At 35.8% G+C, this 17,154-nt stretch overlaps 1 protein-coding gene across 1 annotated transcript in view; it reads left to right on the forward strand.

Moving 5' to 3' along the window:
* Catsperb (cation channel sperm associated auxiliary subunit beta) overlaps window positions 1–17,154 on the forward strand; it is a 125,060-nt gene that overhangs the window by 64,589 nt on the left and 43,317 nt on the right. Inside the window, exon 14 of the mRNA XM_046441118.1 lies at window positions 6,413–6,557. Coding sequence (XP_046297074.1) covers window positions 6,413–6,557 — 145 coding nt within the window. The remainder of the gene's footprint in view (window positions 1–6,412; window positions 6,558–17,154) is intronic.

Genomic DNA, 17,154 nt, shown 5'->3' on the forward strand with positions numbered 1-17,154 from the left:
ATGTCTTTATGAGTGGTACTTGGAAAAATATGGTAGTTTTTATGACCCAATGTATTTGGGGGACAGTGTTGCATAGCAACAGAAAATAGATTCTATGCCTTTGGCAATTTTACCTGGGAATTAAGAATCCTACCTAGAGGTTTATTCCCTGGATCCTGTGGATGATGCTTCTTCATGTGAGGTTCCCAGCCTAACTCTATAGATGTTCCCATAGAGTTCAAAAATGGTAAGCTTTCCATTTCACCTGGGGCTTCAGGTTTTCTCCAGGGCCTCAAGGCATGTTTAGGTAGCCCCTCCAGCTCCCCTCACCTGCTCCCCATTGCTCCATGTGAGGCTGTTCCCCATCATTCCCTGTCAGCCCCTTAAGTATAGGCCTTCTTCCAAGCATAGCTTTAGGGAGTAAGCTTGAGGACGATGTTCTTTTATTATTGTAAACCATCACCTCCTTTCCAGCCTCCCAGACTCCATCCATCCCTGCATCTTTTATTCTGCCATTTTCCTCACCTTGTGCTATGACAAGGGGGTGTTATTTCCAGAGAGGCTTATGGGAGCATTCAGTTTATGGTTTCTTATAAACACTTTATTGTCTAGTGAAAAAAAATATAATAATAATCATGCTATGTGCTGATGGGAATTATTCAGCAGAGGGGAAAATCAATTAAGAAGAAAGAGAAAAGGAGAGGCAAATCTGTTGAAGTGATGCTTTTAAATAAATAAAACAAAATGGTATATATGCACTAGTGGAGAGACCAGCCTTAGATAGTAGTTCAGACATTAGAGTGAAAAATGGAGGAGGAATATTGGGAATTTAGGGAAAGAATACAGAGTAAAATGTCACAGAAAAAAATAGTAATGAATTGACTAAGGGAATGCAATGTGATTGCTGGTACCTTTTACTCATTAACTAAAAGTATGACCACTTCAGCGATACTGATACTCTTCTCCATGGTCAATTATGGGGGTACACACATAGTGGAGAAAACAGAGAGTTGTGTTTAACCATGATTGAAGCTTTATCAAGAAATTAAGAAGTAAAAGGGAGTATATAAGGGAATGAAATAGTACAAAGAAAAAAAAGAAAGTGAAGGCATGAATTTTGGAAAGTAGTAAATAAAACTTTCTTTGAAAAATATATGATTATCTACACAGAAAACCTAAAAGATACATACAAATTACTAGAACAAACAAAAGAATTAAGCAGTGTGGAAGAAAAAATTAATTGCATTTCTACACATGACCAACAAATTTGAAAGCATAATTTTCAAGATACTATGTACATTAACAAAAACAAAGAACAGAGTTGGTGTGGTTGCTCAGTGGTAGAGCACTTGCCTGACATATTTGAGGCACTAGGTTCAGTTCTCAACACCATATATAAATAAATAAAATAAAGGTCCTTCAGCAACTAAAAAAAATTTTTTTTAACTCACACAAAATTATAAGGTACTTAAGAATAAATCTAAGAAAAGTTTTCCAAGACACATATATACAAAATTATAAACTTCACTGAAAGACATTTAAAATTCTGTCAACAAATGGGCATAAACATATTTGTGGACAGGAAAATTCGCAGTCCTTTAATATCAATTCTCTCTTAAATTAATCTATAGATCTAATACAACTCTAATCAAAATCCCAACAAGATTTGTCATAGAGTTTAAGTGTATACAGTAAACTGAGAATAGTCAAGACACTTATAAAGAAAATAAAGAGGAGGAATTGGCACTGGGTATTAATGCATTTTAAAAAACAAGTAATTATGATGTGATTTTGGCTAGGGAACAGAAAAATTGGCTGACAGAAAGAACTAACAATCCCACAAGCACAATCATTCATATATGGAGAATTGATAAAGGCCCAAGAGGCATTACAACTGAAGAGGAAACAGGCACTGATCAAAATGGGATGGGAAGAATTGGCCATAAATACAGAAAACATGAACTGCATCCCTGCATCACAACATACATCCTGATAGATAAATAATTCAAATATCCAAATTTTAGAGGAAAATATAAGTGCCTATCTTTCTGAAATCAAGGTAGAGAAAGCATTTTAAAACAAGGCTCAAAAGTACTAACCATAAAAAGTATTAATAAATAAGGTCATTTTCATTCAAAAGACTTCTGGGACTGAGGGTAATTCTCAGTGGTAGAACACATGCTTAGCACATGCAAAACTTAGCATTTTCAATTCTTAGCAGCACACACACACACACACACACAAATTCTGGGTCAGCAAGAAGGCAAATGAAGGGATGGGAGGAAAGAATCAGTATTACTTTATTTTAAGATAGTCACACTACCCAGGAAGCTATATAACGTTACTTGAAAGTAGATAGAGATTAGCCCACTTTCAAACTGCTTTAAAAAGTTTTTTAAAAGAAAATAAGTGATATACTAATAAAGGAGAGAAAATGGAATCCCATAAAATGATCAATTAAAGCCACAAAAGATGGGAAATGAGTGAAAGGCAAAGTTGGAACAAAGCAACAAAGAGAAAATGGTAACAAATATGATAGATCATTGCACTGTTTCAACAATCACTGTCAACATCAGAGTTCTAACTACACCAATCCAAAGTCATAGATTATCAGAGTGATCTAAAAAAAAGACTCAATTATAAACTGTCTATGAGAAACCCAACTGGAATAAACATTGAGGAGTGATGTAGTTCACAAGTAAACAGGGAAATACAAATCAAGAGTGCAATATGCTGTTGTTTACAGCTATATATTTGGCGAAGCTCATTCTGATGATACAAAATGTTTAAGAGAATGTGGAGCAGCCAGATCTCTTATTTACTGCAGATGGAATAAATTACAACTATTTTGCAAAGCAATATGGTGTTATTATCCTGTAAATTTGAACAGTTGCATATTCTATGACCCATAGATATCACTTTTAGCAAAGGAAACACATACATGAATAGATATTTTTAGACTTCATCTGGCACTGTTAGCAATAGCATTAAATAATGAAAAACAATCGAGATGCCTAGTAGGAAAATGAATAAATAAAGTTTATTCACGTAGGGAATTATTATACAGCAATGGAAAAACAAATAAAAGCACTCAGTTCATATATGTATATATTATATATAATATGTATATATAATAATATATAATATATATTTTATCCATAATCACACAATATGTGTAATTATCCAACATGTATAATTATAAGTAAATAATTTGGGGGAAGAAGTAAGTTCTAGAAGATGAGATATAGTATAGTAACTGTTTTAGTCAGGTTTTTCATGGCTGTGACCAAAAGACCTGATGAGAACAGTTTTAAAGGAGGAAAAGTTTATTTGGAGGCTCACAGTTTCAGAAGTCTCAGTACATAGACAGCTGGCTTCTTTCCTCAGGGATTGAGGTGAGGCAGAACATCATAGTGGACGAGTCTGGCAAGGGAAGCAGCTCACATGATGATCAGAAAACAAAGAGAGACTCTACTCACCAGATGCAAAATATATACCCCAAAGGCACATCCCCAATAACCCACCTCCTCCAGCCACACGCTACCCCCTTTTAGTTAATCCCATCATGGGATTACTGTACAGATGGGGTTAAACTCTCATAATCCAATCACTTCACCTCTAAACCTTCTTGCATTGTTGCACACATGAGCTTTTGGAAGACACCTCACATCCAAACCATAACATTAACTATATAAAGAGAAAAAATAAGTAAAATAAATCAATGTATTTTGAATACACATGTGCTAATTTTTTTTTATATGAAGGGAATGAAAAACAAAAAAAGTCAGGATATTGTATATCTCTGAAGGAGAAGGCAGGGAAACCAGATTGAAGAGAAACACATAGATTCATGTAAATTACTAACAATATGCCAGTTCCTAAGTTGGGGGTCTCAGTTACATATGTTCATTATATGATTAAATGAGTAATATAAAGAATATATTAGTGCACCATGCATGGATCAATAATTTTTTGTTTGTTTTTTAGTTGCAGTTGGACACAATACGTTTATTTTATTTTTATGTGGTACTGAGGATCGAACCCAGCACCCCGCATGTGCTAGGCAGGCACTCGATCACTGAGCCATAACCCAAGCCCCAACATGGATCAATAATTTTAAATATATAGAGAAACTGCAATGAGATGCCACTTTTTTCATTCAAGTAATCAATAAAAATTAAAAATAAATATTGGTTATCAAATATTGATGAGATCTGGGGAAATAAATATTCTTACACACTACCGGTGGGAACATAAACTAGTTCAGCAAAATTAGAATCGTTTTGTTAGTATATATTAAAATTATAGAAATATATCTAGCATCTGATTCATCAACTCAACTTTTTAGTACTGATCTAGATATATAGCAGGCAGTACAAAGAGGCAGATAAATGAATTTCCACTGCAATATTGTTTATAACAGTGAAAATTTTGGTACAACCAAACCTAACCCTAACCCTAACCCTAAATATAAATGTGTATATAATATATCCACAAATTGGATACTAGGTCATAGAACAGAGACTATGGAGGTCCACAAGAGCTAACAAAATGAGAGCTATTGTTGAGTGGCAAATGTAACTTCTAAAATATCAAGCACAGACACGTCAAACAACTTTCAACAAATTATTCAAGGTCTGGGGTTCTGGCTCAGTGGTAGAGTGCTTGCCTAGCATGTTTAGGCACTGGGTTTGATTCTCAGCACCGCATATAAATAAATGAATAAAATAAAGATCCATCAACAACTAAAATAATATCCTTAAAAAAAAACAAATTATCCAAAGCACCTTCTCCCACACACTCCTCCCCACTACCCTGCTCACAAACCCAGTAACATGCAGGGTCCAAAGAGTGGGAAATGGAAGCCCACATATCAAATGTTTAGGACTGAGGACTGTGCTACACCAGCAAGGTGCACTGCATCCTGAATGATAGGAGTAGGTGCATTTGTAACATTCAGACCCACTCAGCATGCAGGATACCTCATGCTCAAGTTCAAAGGTGAACCACACCCAGGCACCCTCCTACCCTCCTCCTATCATAAAATAAAATCATAACTATATACTTCTACTAGTATATACACATATATGTAAGTGTAACTGTATAGAATTTTCAAATTGATAACAGGTTGCTTCTGGAAAAAGATAGAGGCGACCAGGATTATATCTTAAGAGAAGACCACAATGTAAAGAGAGTAGATAGTGGTCTAAGATAGTTCGGCTCATTTATAAAGCTTTAAATTTTAAGGAAAAAAACATCCACTTTTGGTCATAGCTTGTTAACTAAAATTAATGTTAAAAAAGAGATTAAAACACCAAAAATCTTCACTTGAATGAAACTTAGGCTATTAAAAGAGCTGGCAATGCCAGGTATGGTGATGTACACTTGTAATCCCAGCAGCTAGAGAGGCTGAGACAGGAGGATCACCAGTTCAGAACCAGCAACGGCGAGGCACTTAGCAACTCCGTGAGACCTTGTCTCTAAATAAATTACAAAATAGGACTGGGGAGGTGGCTCAGTGGTTGAGTGCCCCTGAGTTCAATCCTCGGTGCCCCCGCCCCCACTAAAATAAAGAGGTAGCAAGAATAATATCCCACTGTATGTGTGTACCACATTTTCTTTATCCATTCATCTGTTGATGAACACTTGAGCTAACTCCTATCGTGGCAATTTTGAATTTTGGAACATTAAACATGTGAGTAGAGATATTGCTTTGAAATTCTGATTTTAGATATATACTCAAGGGGCTGGGGTGATGGCTCAGCAGTAGAGTGCTCTCCTAGCATGTATGAGGCCCTGGGTTCAATCCTCAGCACCACATAAAAATAAATAAAATATAAAGGTCCAGCAACAACTAAAAATAAAAATTAAAAAAAGTAGCAAGCAGGTTTCATCCTATACACGACCTGATTTATTCCCCAAATGCTCTTACCTAAGGATGAGGAAATAGAGAATCTAGAGGATATAGTGGAATTAGTGATTTGGGGATCTTCTAAGACTTCAGGATACCCTCCTTTAAATAACAAGGGGGCTCTTCCCACAAAATACGTGTGCATGTGTATTTGTCAAATACCTAGAACATGAGCTTTCATGTCAATATAGAATAAACACCTTTCCCCATATTCAAATACACCCAGCATCTATCTTTTTATAAACAAAGGAACTCCATTTGGGAAGGGATAGGAATAACCTTGTTTTTTCATATGTTCACCATCCATACTAAGCAGGCCTGACGGTTTGCCACAGACACTGTCACAGACTGTAGGATGAAACTAGAAGGTAGACTTAATGAATAAGGAGTCTATATACATGTAAATGTGCATGTGTATGTCTGTGGGGGTATGGGAAAGATTACATGACTTTGCTTACATAGGAATATTAGGCATACAAATGGCTGCTCTTTACTGAGGTTATTATGTCTTTATTCCCACAGATTTGGCTTTCAGTGGATGGTGGCAACACTTTTGGATTATTAGCTGACTTTCATGATGATATTGTAAAGACCTCTTATCACAGTTATTATACTTCAGATATTACTTTTATTTGCCTAAGTGGAAGAGTTTTTTTGACAAAAGCAGGTGAGGAATTTTCTTCTATTGGTGTAAGCACTACATGTGGTCCAGAGATTAAAATATATATATTAAAAACATGCTTTATTAACCAACTAATCCTAAACTCTCAACCCTGTTAGGCGTGTTAGATTTGTAGAACCTAAACAAATTGGATCCTGGGAACAACCTTGAAGAAAAAGAATGCAGGGTCAGCATGCAATGTTCTCATTTGTAATTTCAGTACTGTTTTACTTTCCCAGAAGCCAAATAACCATAGATGCTACTTACCAAGCCACAATTGTGCTTAGCAAGTTACAGTGGTATCTCATTTAATATTCACAACAACTTCACCAAACTAGGCAATGTTAGCTTACTTTTGATGATTAAATGGATGTAACTAATATCACATAAATATAAGAGATGGAGTTCTGTGAATGATATTTTTGCACTCTCTCTTCCCAATTTGATAATCTTGTGATTTCATTGATTAAGTGTACATAGTTCCTATCAGTTTGTTTACACAATAAAAGAAAGAGTTAATATTAATTGACCTAACAATTACCCACTCCTTTTCAACTAAGTAGAATTTTGCTATCTAATCCAGGAGCCTAGAATAATAATGTGACATGGTTCTCAATTTTATTTCTATAGCTCTATGATCTGCATTCTCATTTTATTTTGTCATTTTATTATTGAATCTTTGAGGTTTTTGGTTGAATTTATTAAAGTTCTTTATGGAAAATATAAAGGAGATTTTGCCTCCTACCTTGGGATGTGTTTATCTCAACTAAATTCTTTGTATCTTTTACATGCTGTGAGTTCTTCCCCCTCCCTTCTTGCCTTCCCCTATTCTATCTCTTCCTCTTTATCCCTTTTCTTCCTTCAGTTGTTCCATCCCTACTCCTCTCCTCCTTTTTTTCATCTAGTTCATAACTACAGTGTGCAGCACTGGTCAGAGCCCATTTGCTCTGACACTGTGGAAGTGAACTCTTCTTCACACCCATTTGCTTCACCTCATTTGGGTACAACCTGGACTCATTTCCTCAATTCACTACAGTGCCAGGGTCTCTATTCTGACCTCAGATTGGAAATTTGAGGTCCTAAGCATTTTTTCTCTCAGTAAACTCTGATACAGTCATAAAATACATGCTCCCCTACTATTTTTGTAAAAGCAACGGTTGTCATTGAAATCAAATGCAGTTGCCCTACTGACCACCTCAAGTGTTGCTGTTATGGTTTCAATCTTAAATGTCCCCCAAAGGCTCATATGTTAAAGGCTTTGTCCCCAGCTTGTGGTGCTATTGAGAGGAGATAGAAACTTTAGGAAGTGGGCCTAGTTGGAGGATGTAGTTCACTGTGGGCCTATTGGGATCCAAGGGCATACTGAGATCTTGGTCCTTTCTCTCCCATTCATATTCATCCATTCATATTCATATTCTCTCTCTCTCTCTCTCTCTCTCTCTCTCTCTCTCTCTCTCTCTCTCTCTCTCTCTCCCACTTTCCTCCACCATTCACTCCCTGCCATGATGTTAAGTCTCACCACACCACAAGCACAAAACCAACAGAGCTAAGTGACCATGAACTAAAACCTTTGTCTCCTTTGAGTTGATAGATCTTTCTCAGGTATTTTGTCATAGCAAAGAAAAACTAACAAAGTTGTGCTCCATAGACACTCTGCTCCATACTCCTTCCAGTAAAATCTGGGTAATTGTGACACCCTTGCTTGCTATGGATTACTGGTATCACAATATCTACCAGGCATAAGAGGTCATCTGTACATTCATTAACTATGTGAGCAGCTCAGTTCCAGAATCCCACCTCTATGTTCTATTTCCTTAGAAACATTTCTGAATAAATATATGTATATATACACACACATATATAATACATGTATATGAAATATACATGTACATATATATGTTTATATATTATTAATACTAAAGAAAAATATGTATACACCCACACATTATATCAATTTTGGACCAGGCAGGAAATACACTTTTACTCAGTTATTTTACTTGAAGAATCTTTTGAAAGAGGAATCATTTGAAAATGGGGAGACAGAGTTAAAGGAACCAACAAAGATATTGACACTGAAAGAAAGCCATTAGCTCCTTTACCTAAAGGAGTAAGATGATAGAAAGACACACAGACTGACTGACCTAAACCCCAGCAAAGCTGGAATGAAAGAGGATCAACATTATAAGAAGTAAAAAGTAGGAAGCTCACAGTTACTGCTAGAACTGTATCACTAAACCAGGGGAAAAGGGGGGGTAAAATGACTTCATCTTCTGTTTCCTCCTTCTTATCTCCTGCTAGTCCTATCACTTGCCAAACACAATCATAAGTCAGGTGCTATCAGAGCACAGGGATCAACCTTCCAGTGCACCAAACAGGGGAAAAAAAAGTCTAAGAATGGATCTGGAGGAATAGTCAGAGAAAAAATAAGCATCATGTGTTTTGTTTTGTTTTTTAAAGAGAGAGAGAGAGAATTTTTTAATATTTATTTTTTTAGTTTTCGGTGGACACAACATCTTTATTTTATTTTTATGTAGTGCTGAGGATCGAACCCAGGATGCCAGATGAGCGTGTTACTGCTTGGGCATCATGTGTTTTGAAATAAAAATCAACTTAGCAAGGTTACTTTGAAAAAAGTAAAAGTAACATGCAAGAAAAATAAATTGACAATATAAATTATAAATTATTTCAGATTATAAATATAAACCATAGAAGCATATCCAGATATAGAATAAGCAAACATTCTAAACAGTCAAACGTGATAAATATAGATGGTGAAGATTCTGGAACTGCGAATTTAGAAATTTTCAGTGATAAATGGAAATGGTGCCTGCATAGTTCTCTGATTCATCTACAGTTCCTGGCACATGATAGTCATCTGATATGAATGGCTGGAAGGATGAATGAATATTAAAAATAAGAAGAGGGAAGGAAACCAGAATCAATAATAAGACATTAATTTAAAAAAAAATCTGAAAACACCAATAAAATAAGCAAAAACACTTTTTTGTATTATTTGAAATAGAAAATGCAGATTGTGTTAGTCAGCTTTGGTTACTATAACAAATACTTGAGGTTATTAGCTTATAAAAATAAAAGGTTGCCTCAGAGTTTTGGAGGTTTCAGACCATGATTGATTGGCCCATTCCTTTTGGGCCTGTAGTGAGTTAGCATCTGAGAGTGGCAGCACATGGCAAAACTGCATGACCAGGTTGCTAAATAAAGAGAGAGGAAGAGGGGGAGATCCAATAATCCCCTTCAAGACCACGACCATGTCATCATTTCATTCTTCTTTATGGCTGAGGAATATTTTGTTGTGTATATACCACAGTTTCTTTATCTATTCATCTGTTGATGGGCACCTAGGTGTGTTCCTTAGCTTTGTTATTGTGAATTGAGCTGCTATAAACATTGATGTGGCTGTGCACTATAGTATGCTGATTGTAAGTCCTTTGGGTATAAACTAAGGAGTATAATAACTGGGTCAACTGGTGGTTCCATTCCAAGTTTTCTAAGGAATCTTCATACTGCTTTCCATAATGGTTGCACCAGTTTGCAGTCCCACCAACAATATATGAGTGAACTTTTTTCTCCACATCCTCACCAACATTTATTGTTGCTCATATTCTTTATAATTGCCATTCTGATTAGAGTGAGATGAAATCTCAGTGTAGTTTTAACTTGCATTTCTCTAATTGCCAGAGATTGTTGAACATTTTTTCATATATTTGTTGAACAATCATATTTCTTCTGTGAAGTGTTCAGTTCCTTTGTCCATTTATTGGGGGTTATTTGGGGTTTTTGGTGTTAAGTTCTTGAGTTCTTTGTGTATCCTGGAGATTAATGCTCTAACTGAGATGCAGGTAATAATGATTTTCTCCCATTGAGCAGGCCCTCTATTATGTTCTTAATTGTTTCCTTTGCTGTGAAGAAGATTTTTAGTTTGATACCATCCCATTTATTGATTCTTGATTTAATTCTTATGCTTTAGGAGTCTTATTGAGGAAGTCAGTTCTTAAGTTGACATGGTAGAGAGCTGGGCCTCCTTCTTCTTCAGAGTAGGCTTTAATGCGTAGGTCCTTGATCCACTTTGAGTTGAGTTTTGTGCAGGGTGAGAGATAGGAGTTCGGTTTCATTCTACTACATATGGATTTCCAGTTTTCCCAGGATCATTTGTTTGAAGAGGCTACTCCAATGTATGTTTACGGCACCTTGGTCTATTATGAGACAACTATGTTTATGTGGGTTTGTCTCTGTGTCTTCTATTCTGTTTATTGGTCTTCATGTCTATTTTTATATCAATACCATGCTATTTTTGTTACTATAGCTTTATAGAATAATTTAAAGTCTGGTACTGTGATGCCTTCTGCATCCCTTTTCTCGCTAAGGATTGCTTTGGCTATTCTAGCAGGCCCCACATCTTAAAAGATTTCACCTCTTAATAGCACCATAGGCTGAGCATTAGTTTTTAATACATGATACTTTAGGGGACATTCCTACTCCTTCCAATAGCACCATAGACTGGGCCATAGTCTTTAATACATGATACTTTAGGTAACATTCCAGATCAAAACCATAGCATAAATCAATTTAAAAGGAACAAAAATGAAGCCAGCCTTGAATTCTGTTGCAACAATAAATACCCAATGTTCTCCTATAGAATCTTCAAAGAAAAATAGTATTGCCAAAGAATTTGGAACCAACACATTATTCATATGCAAAGTCAACAGAAACATGTTGTAAACACTCTATTTCATCAAACTTAAAGAGTCCCTTGATTGTGAGGTACTCTGTCCAATTAACATAAAATCTTTAATACAATGTTTTCCATAGTTCTAAGTGATGCATGAATTGCTCTGACATTATTTCTCCTGGCTGTTGTTTGATATGATAAGACAATCCTTTTGTGTGTATCTCAGGAGTAAAACATCATGCAATTTTCTTTTACTTTGTTGTCTTCTCTTGCTGCACCCACAATAACTGTTCCAATGCCAAATTATAATGTAATATTTTTGAAGACATTTTAAATAGCAATAAACTCAGTATTGAGTTTCAATAAACCAATGATTCAAGAAACTCAGAGATGACAGTACAAATAACTGGGAGAAAGTCAGCCAGTCCTACAGATCTGTAGGTTCTGCATTTATAGATTCAACCAACTGAGGATCAGAAATATCTGGAAAATTTGCATCTGTACTGAATGAGTACAGATTTTTTTTCTTGTCATTATTCCCTAAACAACACAATTTTAACTATTTACATAGCATTTACATTGTATTATTATAAATCATCTAGAGATTATACTAAAAGTATACATGAGGATGTAGATAGGGTATATGCAAATATTTGCCATTTTATATAACAGACTTGAGCATCTTTCTATTTGGATTATCTGATGGGTCCTGGAACCAATACCCTGCTAATACCAATGGACCACTATGCTTGCAAGTGACACGTTAACCACCATGGTATGAGTGCCACCTGGTGGAAAACGGTTGTTAAAATACATCAATTAAAAGTCCCAATTGCCTAGGTGTTAAAATGTGAAATGAGTGTGGTTATAGATGCAATATGGCATATTGAACCTTATCAATTATATTAGCAAAGTTTTACTATAGGAAAGCCCACTGGACAGTAAGAAAAAGCTCTGACAATGTATGTTTTGAGTAAACAATTATGAGTATTATTATTGCAAGAAATAAAAATGTGAAAATCTAAAAAATCTCACAATAAATAATCAAGAAATTTTAAAGATTAGGAATGAAACAAAAAGTTAAAGCAAAAAATCCAAGGGTTTGACATCCTTAAAAGGCAGTCCCAATACTATTTCCTTATCTGAGTATAAGTAAACATGGAATTAGGAATTTCATTGAATCTTTTATTGTAACATAAATAGATTTTTAATGTATTTACATTTAAATTTTCAAATAAAAATTTTAGTTTTAAATTTAAAAAATGAAAATGTATTATATGCTCTTAAAAAACAAAAGGAAACAAAATAGCCCATACAGAATAGCATGAAAAAGAAGAAAGAAAACAAAGCAGAAATTTTACAGAGTATAAAACAGAATAACCCCAAGAAGAGCTGATCTATAGTTATCATCATGGGTTTTTTTATTTATATATTCTACTCAGTTGTGCATGACAGTAGAATGCTCTTCGATTCATTGTACACAAATGGAGCACAGTTTTTCACTTTCACCATAGTTGTTGAATGTTCACTTATTCAATAACATTTATTGAGTGCTTTTTACATGCTCAGCACTGTTCTACTCACCAGGAATATGCAATCCCTTTTCTCATGGATCTTACATATGTACTGGTCAGGAGAGATTAATAATTAACAAATATACAAAAATAGTCTGTATGTGAGATAAATGCTACAAAAGAAAACAGGAAAGGTAAGGAAGTGCTGGTGGGGTCTAGGGCATGTAGCTGTGAGGGAGTGCTCTGGCCCAGTTTGCCTTTTTAATAAAGCAGTGTGAAGAGACCTGAAGAAGAGGAGGGAGCAAGCCCGGCATATCTCCAAGGATAATGTGTATTTCTCCTTTAAAGGCAGAGTCTTGCTTTGACTTTAAAAAATCCCAAAATATGTTGCCAAGAGAGAAATATCTTAAAGCAAAAAAGAATAAACATCAAGACTTGAAAAAAAAAACATGCCAATTAAATTGAGAAGAAAAGCATAGCTAGTAATCTTAGCATTCAAAGAAACATTTTTAGACCAAAAATGTTGAATAAACATTGTACTTCTTTGTGTGATAAAATATCAACAGTAAAAATTCATCATCATTGAGTCAATGTTCTAAAATAATATATTATATAAGTTCGAATTATAAGGAATACTAGAAAGATTAAATAAAGTGCTATTGTATAAGAAATTTTAAATTAATAATGTTAATCTTTAATACATGAAGGTCAAGGTGAGAGTATAAGGGAACATTCCATATAGAAGAATTAAGAAGTACTTTTGAAATATATGTAAGTCTGGGGCTTAGCTCAGCAGTAGAACACTTGGCTAGCACATACAAAGCCCTGGGTTTGATCCCCAGCACTGTAAAAAAAAAAAAACATTGGTTAGACAAGTGAAGAATTATGGCCCAGAGTCTATTCGAGGTGGTGAGAATGATAGATGGCATCCATCATGAGCCAGAATACTGAAGGGCTCTACTCAGAATAAGGATGAACCAGAAGTAAATTTAAACACTCTCACATGCATCCCCAAGGAATTCAGCAAGGTTATCTTATTGTTAAGCAAGTAGGGAAAAAAAGAAACAAAAACACTATGTGAGAAGTTGTGGCCATTGAAAGGTCTCTGTAAGACTTAAAGCCTCAGATTGCATTGTCTGGGTGCTCAAGCAAAAGCTGAGATTTTGTTTCTGATACTACGCCCAAGCACCTGGGCAAAGCAGCACAAATCTTCACAGGGGGACGATATCATCTTTAACCTCCAAGGTTTTTTCAAAGATAGTGACTAGTAGAGACAGTAAAAAGCAACCACTATAAAGGAAATAGAGTACCATGAATAACACAGGGCAGTAAAAATAGAAAAAACAGACCCCCCCCGCCAAAAAAAAATTAAAAAGACTATTCATATTACTAGACAGAGTTTTTTTTTAATGTAGTTACTATGTCTCACAAAATAAAAGGCAGTGCAAGAATATCCGCATAGGATAGAAAATGATAAAAAGTGGCTCTACTAACTTAAAAATATAAAATGCATCTTTTGGTAATGAAAAATACAATATCAAAGCCAAATCATAAATCAAAAATTTTAACAACTTTTAGAACATTGATGCAAAAATCCTGAAGAAACTATTAATTAAACTCAGCAATATATGAAAATATTACATAATGACCTTGTTGGATTTACATCAGGATTCAATAATGGTTTCACATTAGAAAATTAACCAGTGTGACACTGTTGCAGATTACAGGAGGAAAAAACTCTATGAATAAGTACAGAAAAATATTTGATGAAACTTAAAATTTGATCCAAATGATCAATTTTAATTATTTATGATTAAAACCCAAAATATGGAGCTTCTGTTGCAGCTCAGTGGTAGAGCACTTACCTAGCATGTGTGAAGTACTGGATTTGATCCTCAGCACCACATAAAAACTAATAAATAAAATAAAGGTATTGTGTCCATCTACAACTAAAAAAAATTAAAAGCAAAATATGTTAGCAGCCCGAGAATAGAAAGAAAATTACTTCTTCATTAAGAGTATCTGGGGGTGGGGAAAATATAGCATTTATATAGTCAGATTTCATAGAAACACATTAAAAACTTTTAGCTTATAATGAGGAACAAAATAGGGAAACATTCTACCACCACTTATGTCTATCATTGTTTTAGAGGTACAGATTAACCTAGAAAGTTGAGGACAATATGTAAAAAGTTTAAGATTGGAGTGGAAGAAACAAAGCTGTCCATGTGACAGATGATGCATTTGTGGTCATTGATAACCTGAAGTTAGTCTGGAAGAGGAAGCAGCCCAGAAAATCATAGAAGATAAGTTCAGAGGGGTCACCAGAATTCAGATCATGGTGGCCCTTGAAGGGCATTGTAAGGACTTTAGCTTTTCATCAGAGAGAGATTAAAGCCATTGGGAGTTTCCATTAGGAAAGCAGGTGTCGTGCCTTAGCATTTTTTAGGTCTTATTTTGGTTCCTTTTTTGAGAATAGTCTGAAGGGAGCTACAGGCAGAACATGGAAACCAGTTAGGAGGCACAAGAAAGATGATGTGGCTTATACAAGGTGATTGATGATGGTGACCATGGAAGGAAGTGGTTAGATTCTATATTCAGGTGGTCCTTGGTTTACGATGGTTCAAATTACATTTTTTCAACTTTACAGATTGCAAGAAAGTGGTACACTTTCAGTAGTATCCATTCTTTGGGATTTGAATTTTGATCTTTTTCTGGCCTAGCAATACTCAGTAGGAAGTACCCTCTTGCAATATTAGGCAAATTCCAGGAGCCACCTGCTGCCTCCAACTAGTGTGGGCAGCTGATCTAAGATTGCTGGACACCAAATAAAACACAGACACAATTTACCTTTACACAAGCTTCAGGACAGCTTCCCCAGCTCTCGGCCTCAGGCTCCCCAAAAGGGAGAGCTAGAGAAAGTCACAAGAGGCTGACAAGAGAGAGGGAACATGTTCAGAAGTGAGTTTTTATTGGGAGGACTCTTGTTCTTAGAAAGTTCTATCCAAAAAAGGTCAGAAGAGGCAGGACTATGAGGAAACAGGTGAGTGAAACTCAAACCTAGGGGCACGCCCTACAAAGAGAACCTCCTTACTATCCGAAGGTGGAGGGGGGCAAAACCGAGTCATGAGTCATGGTACTACCGTGCCAGACTACAGTGATCTTTCAGATCCCCATGGTGCATCAGGACTGGAAGGCCTGGTTACTCAATGTGGCTCCCACAGCCACCGCTTGGCACAGTCAGTCTTGAGGAAGCAACTAAAGCTCTACTGTGTGCTGTGTGGCTAAGCTAGGATCGTTGGAAGGTTAGATATATAAAATGCATTTTTTACTTATGGTATTTTCAATCTTATGAGGGGTTTCTCATGATATAAGCCCAGCACAAATTGAGGAGCAATTGTATATATGAGGCTAGAGTCAATAGATTTGCCCGTAGATTAGATATATGTAGGGTCTGAAAGAAAGAGAAGAATTAAGAATGACACCAAGGTTTTTGGACTGATGGACAGTAATAATGCAGTTGCAGAAGGAAACCTGAGGATGGAGAAGGCTGAGGGTGAGGGAGGTTTGTGTGAGGATTAGGAATTCTGTTTGGAACAAGTTCAGTTTAAGATGCCCAACCAATAATGATCTGGAGCTGTTGGTAAGCACTTAGATATTATCAGCCTGGACTTCAGGGAAGAGAACTAGATGTAAGACATATTTAGGGATCATCCACATAAAGAAGGATTTAAAAAGTCCTAAAACTAGATGACATCTTCCTAGTCTAAGAAGAAATCTAGGAACTGAATCCTGGGGTGCTCCAGTGTTTAAGAGTCAGGAACATGAAAAGGAGCCAATAGGGCCTAAGTCAAGAATGGTGTGCAGAAGTCAGCCTTTCTCAGCTGTAAACTTTTATTCTAGTTCCATCCAGGAAAAGGACTCTGTCTTCATCCAGACCAGTGTCTCTTTGGCTAAGTGAATGCTGCTTACAACCAGATTTCTGACATGGTGCCTAAAGAGAAGCATGAGACACTTAATTCAGGTCTACATGATGACCCATGGTCATTATGGAATTGGCCTTCCCATCCTAAGGGTTGTTTTCTCACCAGGTCTATCTGTTGGGGAATCTGATTTGCTGGTTTCAGGAACAGAAAACACTACAGGTGGAACTAAACTCCTTTCCTTTAGATTCCTTAATTAAACATCCCCTTATCAGTGAAGAGGTTCTTTTTTACATGGAGCTTAGAAAAAGACTTTCTGGGACTTAACCAGACTAACACGTGTATTACAGACTCAGGCACTCAGAGCCCTACTATTCTCCTTAATTTAAGTGAAGATATTTTCACTAGGTATGATATTAATTTTTTTCTAGTTGTAACATATCAATATCAAGAGACTTCTGTTTATTTCCTAATAG

Source organism: Marmota monax, unplaced genomic scaffold, assembly GCF_021218885.2.
Source record: "Marmota monax isolate L192 unplaced genomic scaffold, Marmota_monax_Labrador192_F-V1.1 WCK01_AAM20220418_F8-fsc00017, whole genome shotgun sequence".
In the NCBI taxonomy this organism is placed as follows: Eukaryota; Metazoa; Chordata; class Mammalia; order Rodentia; family Sciuridae; genus Marmota; species Marmota monax.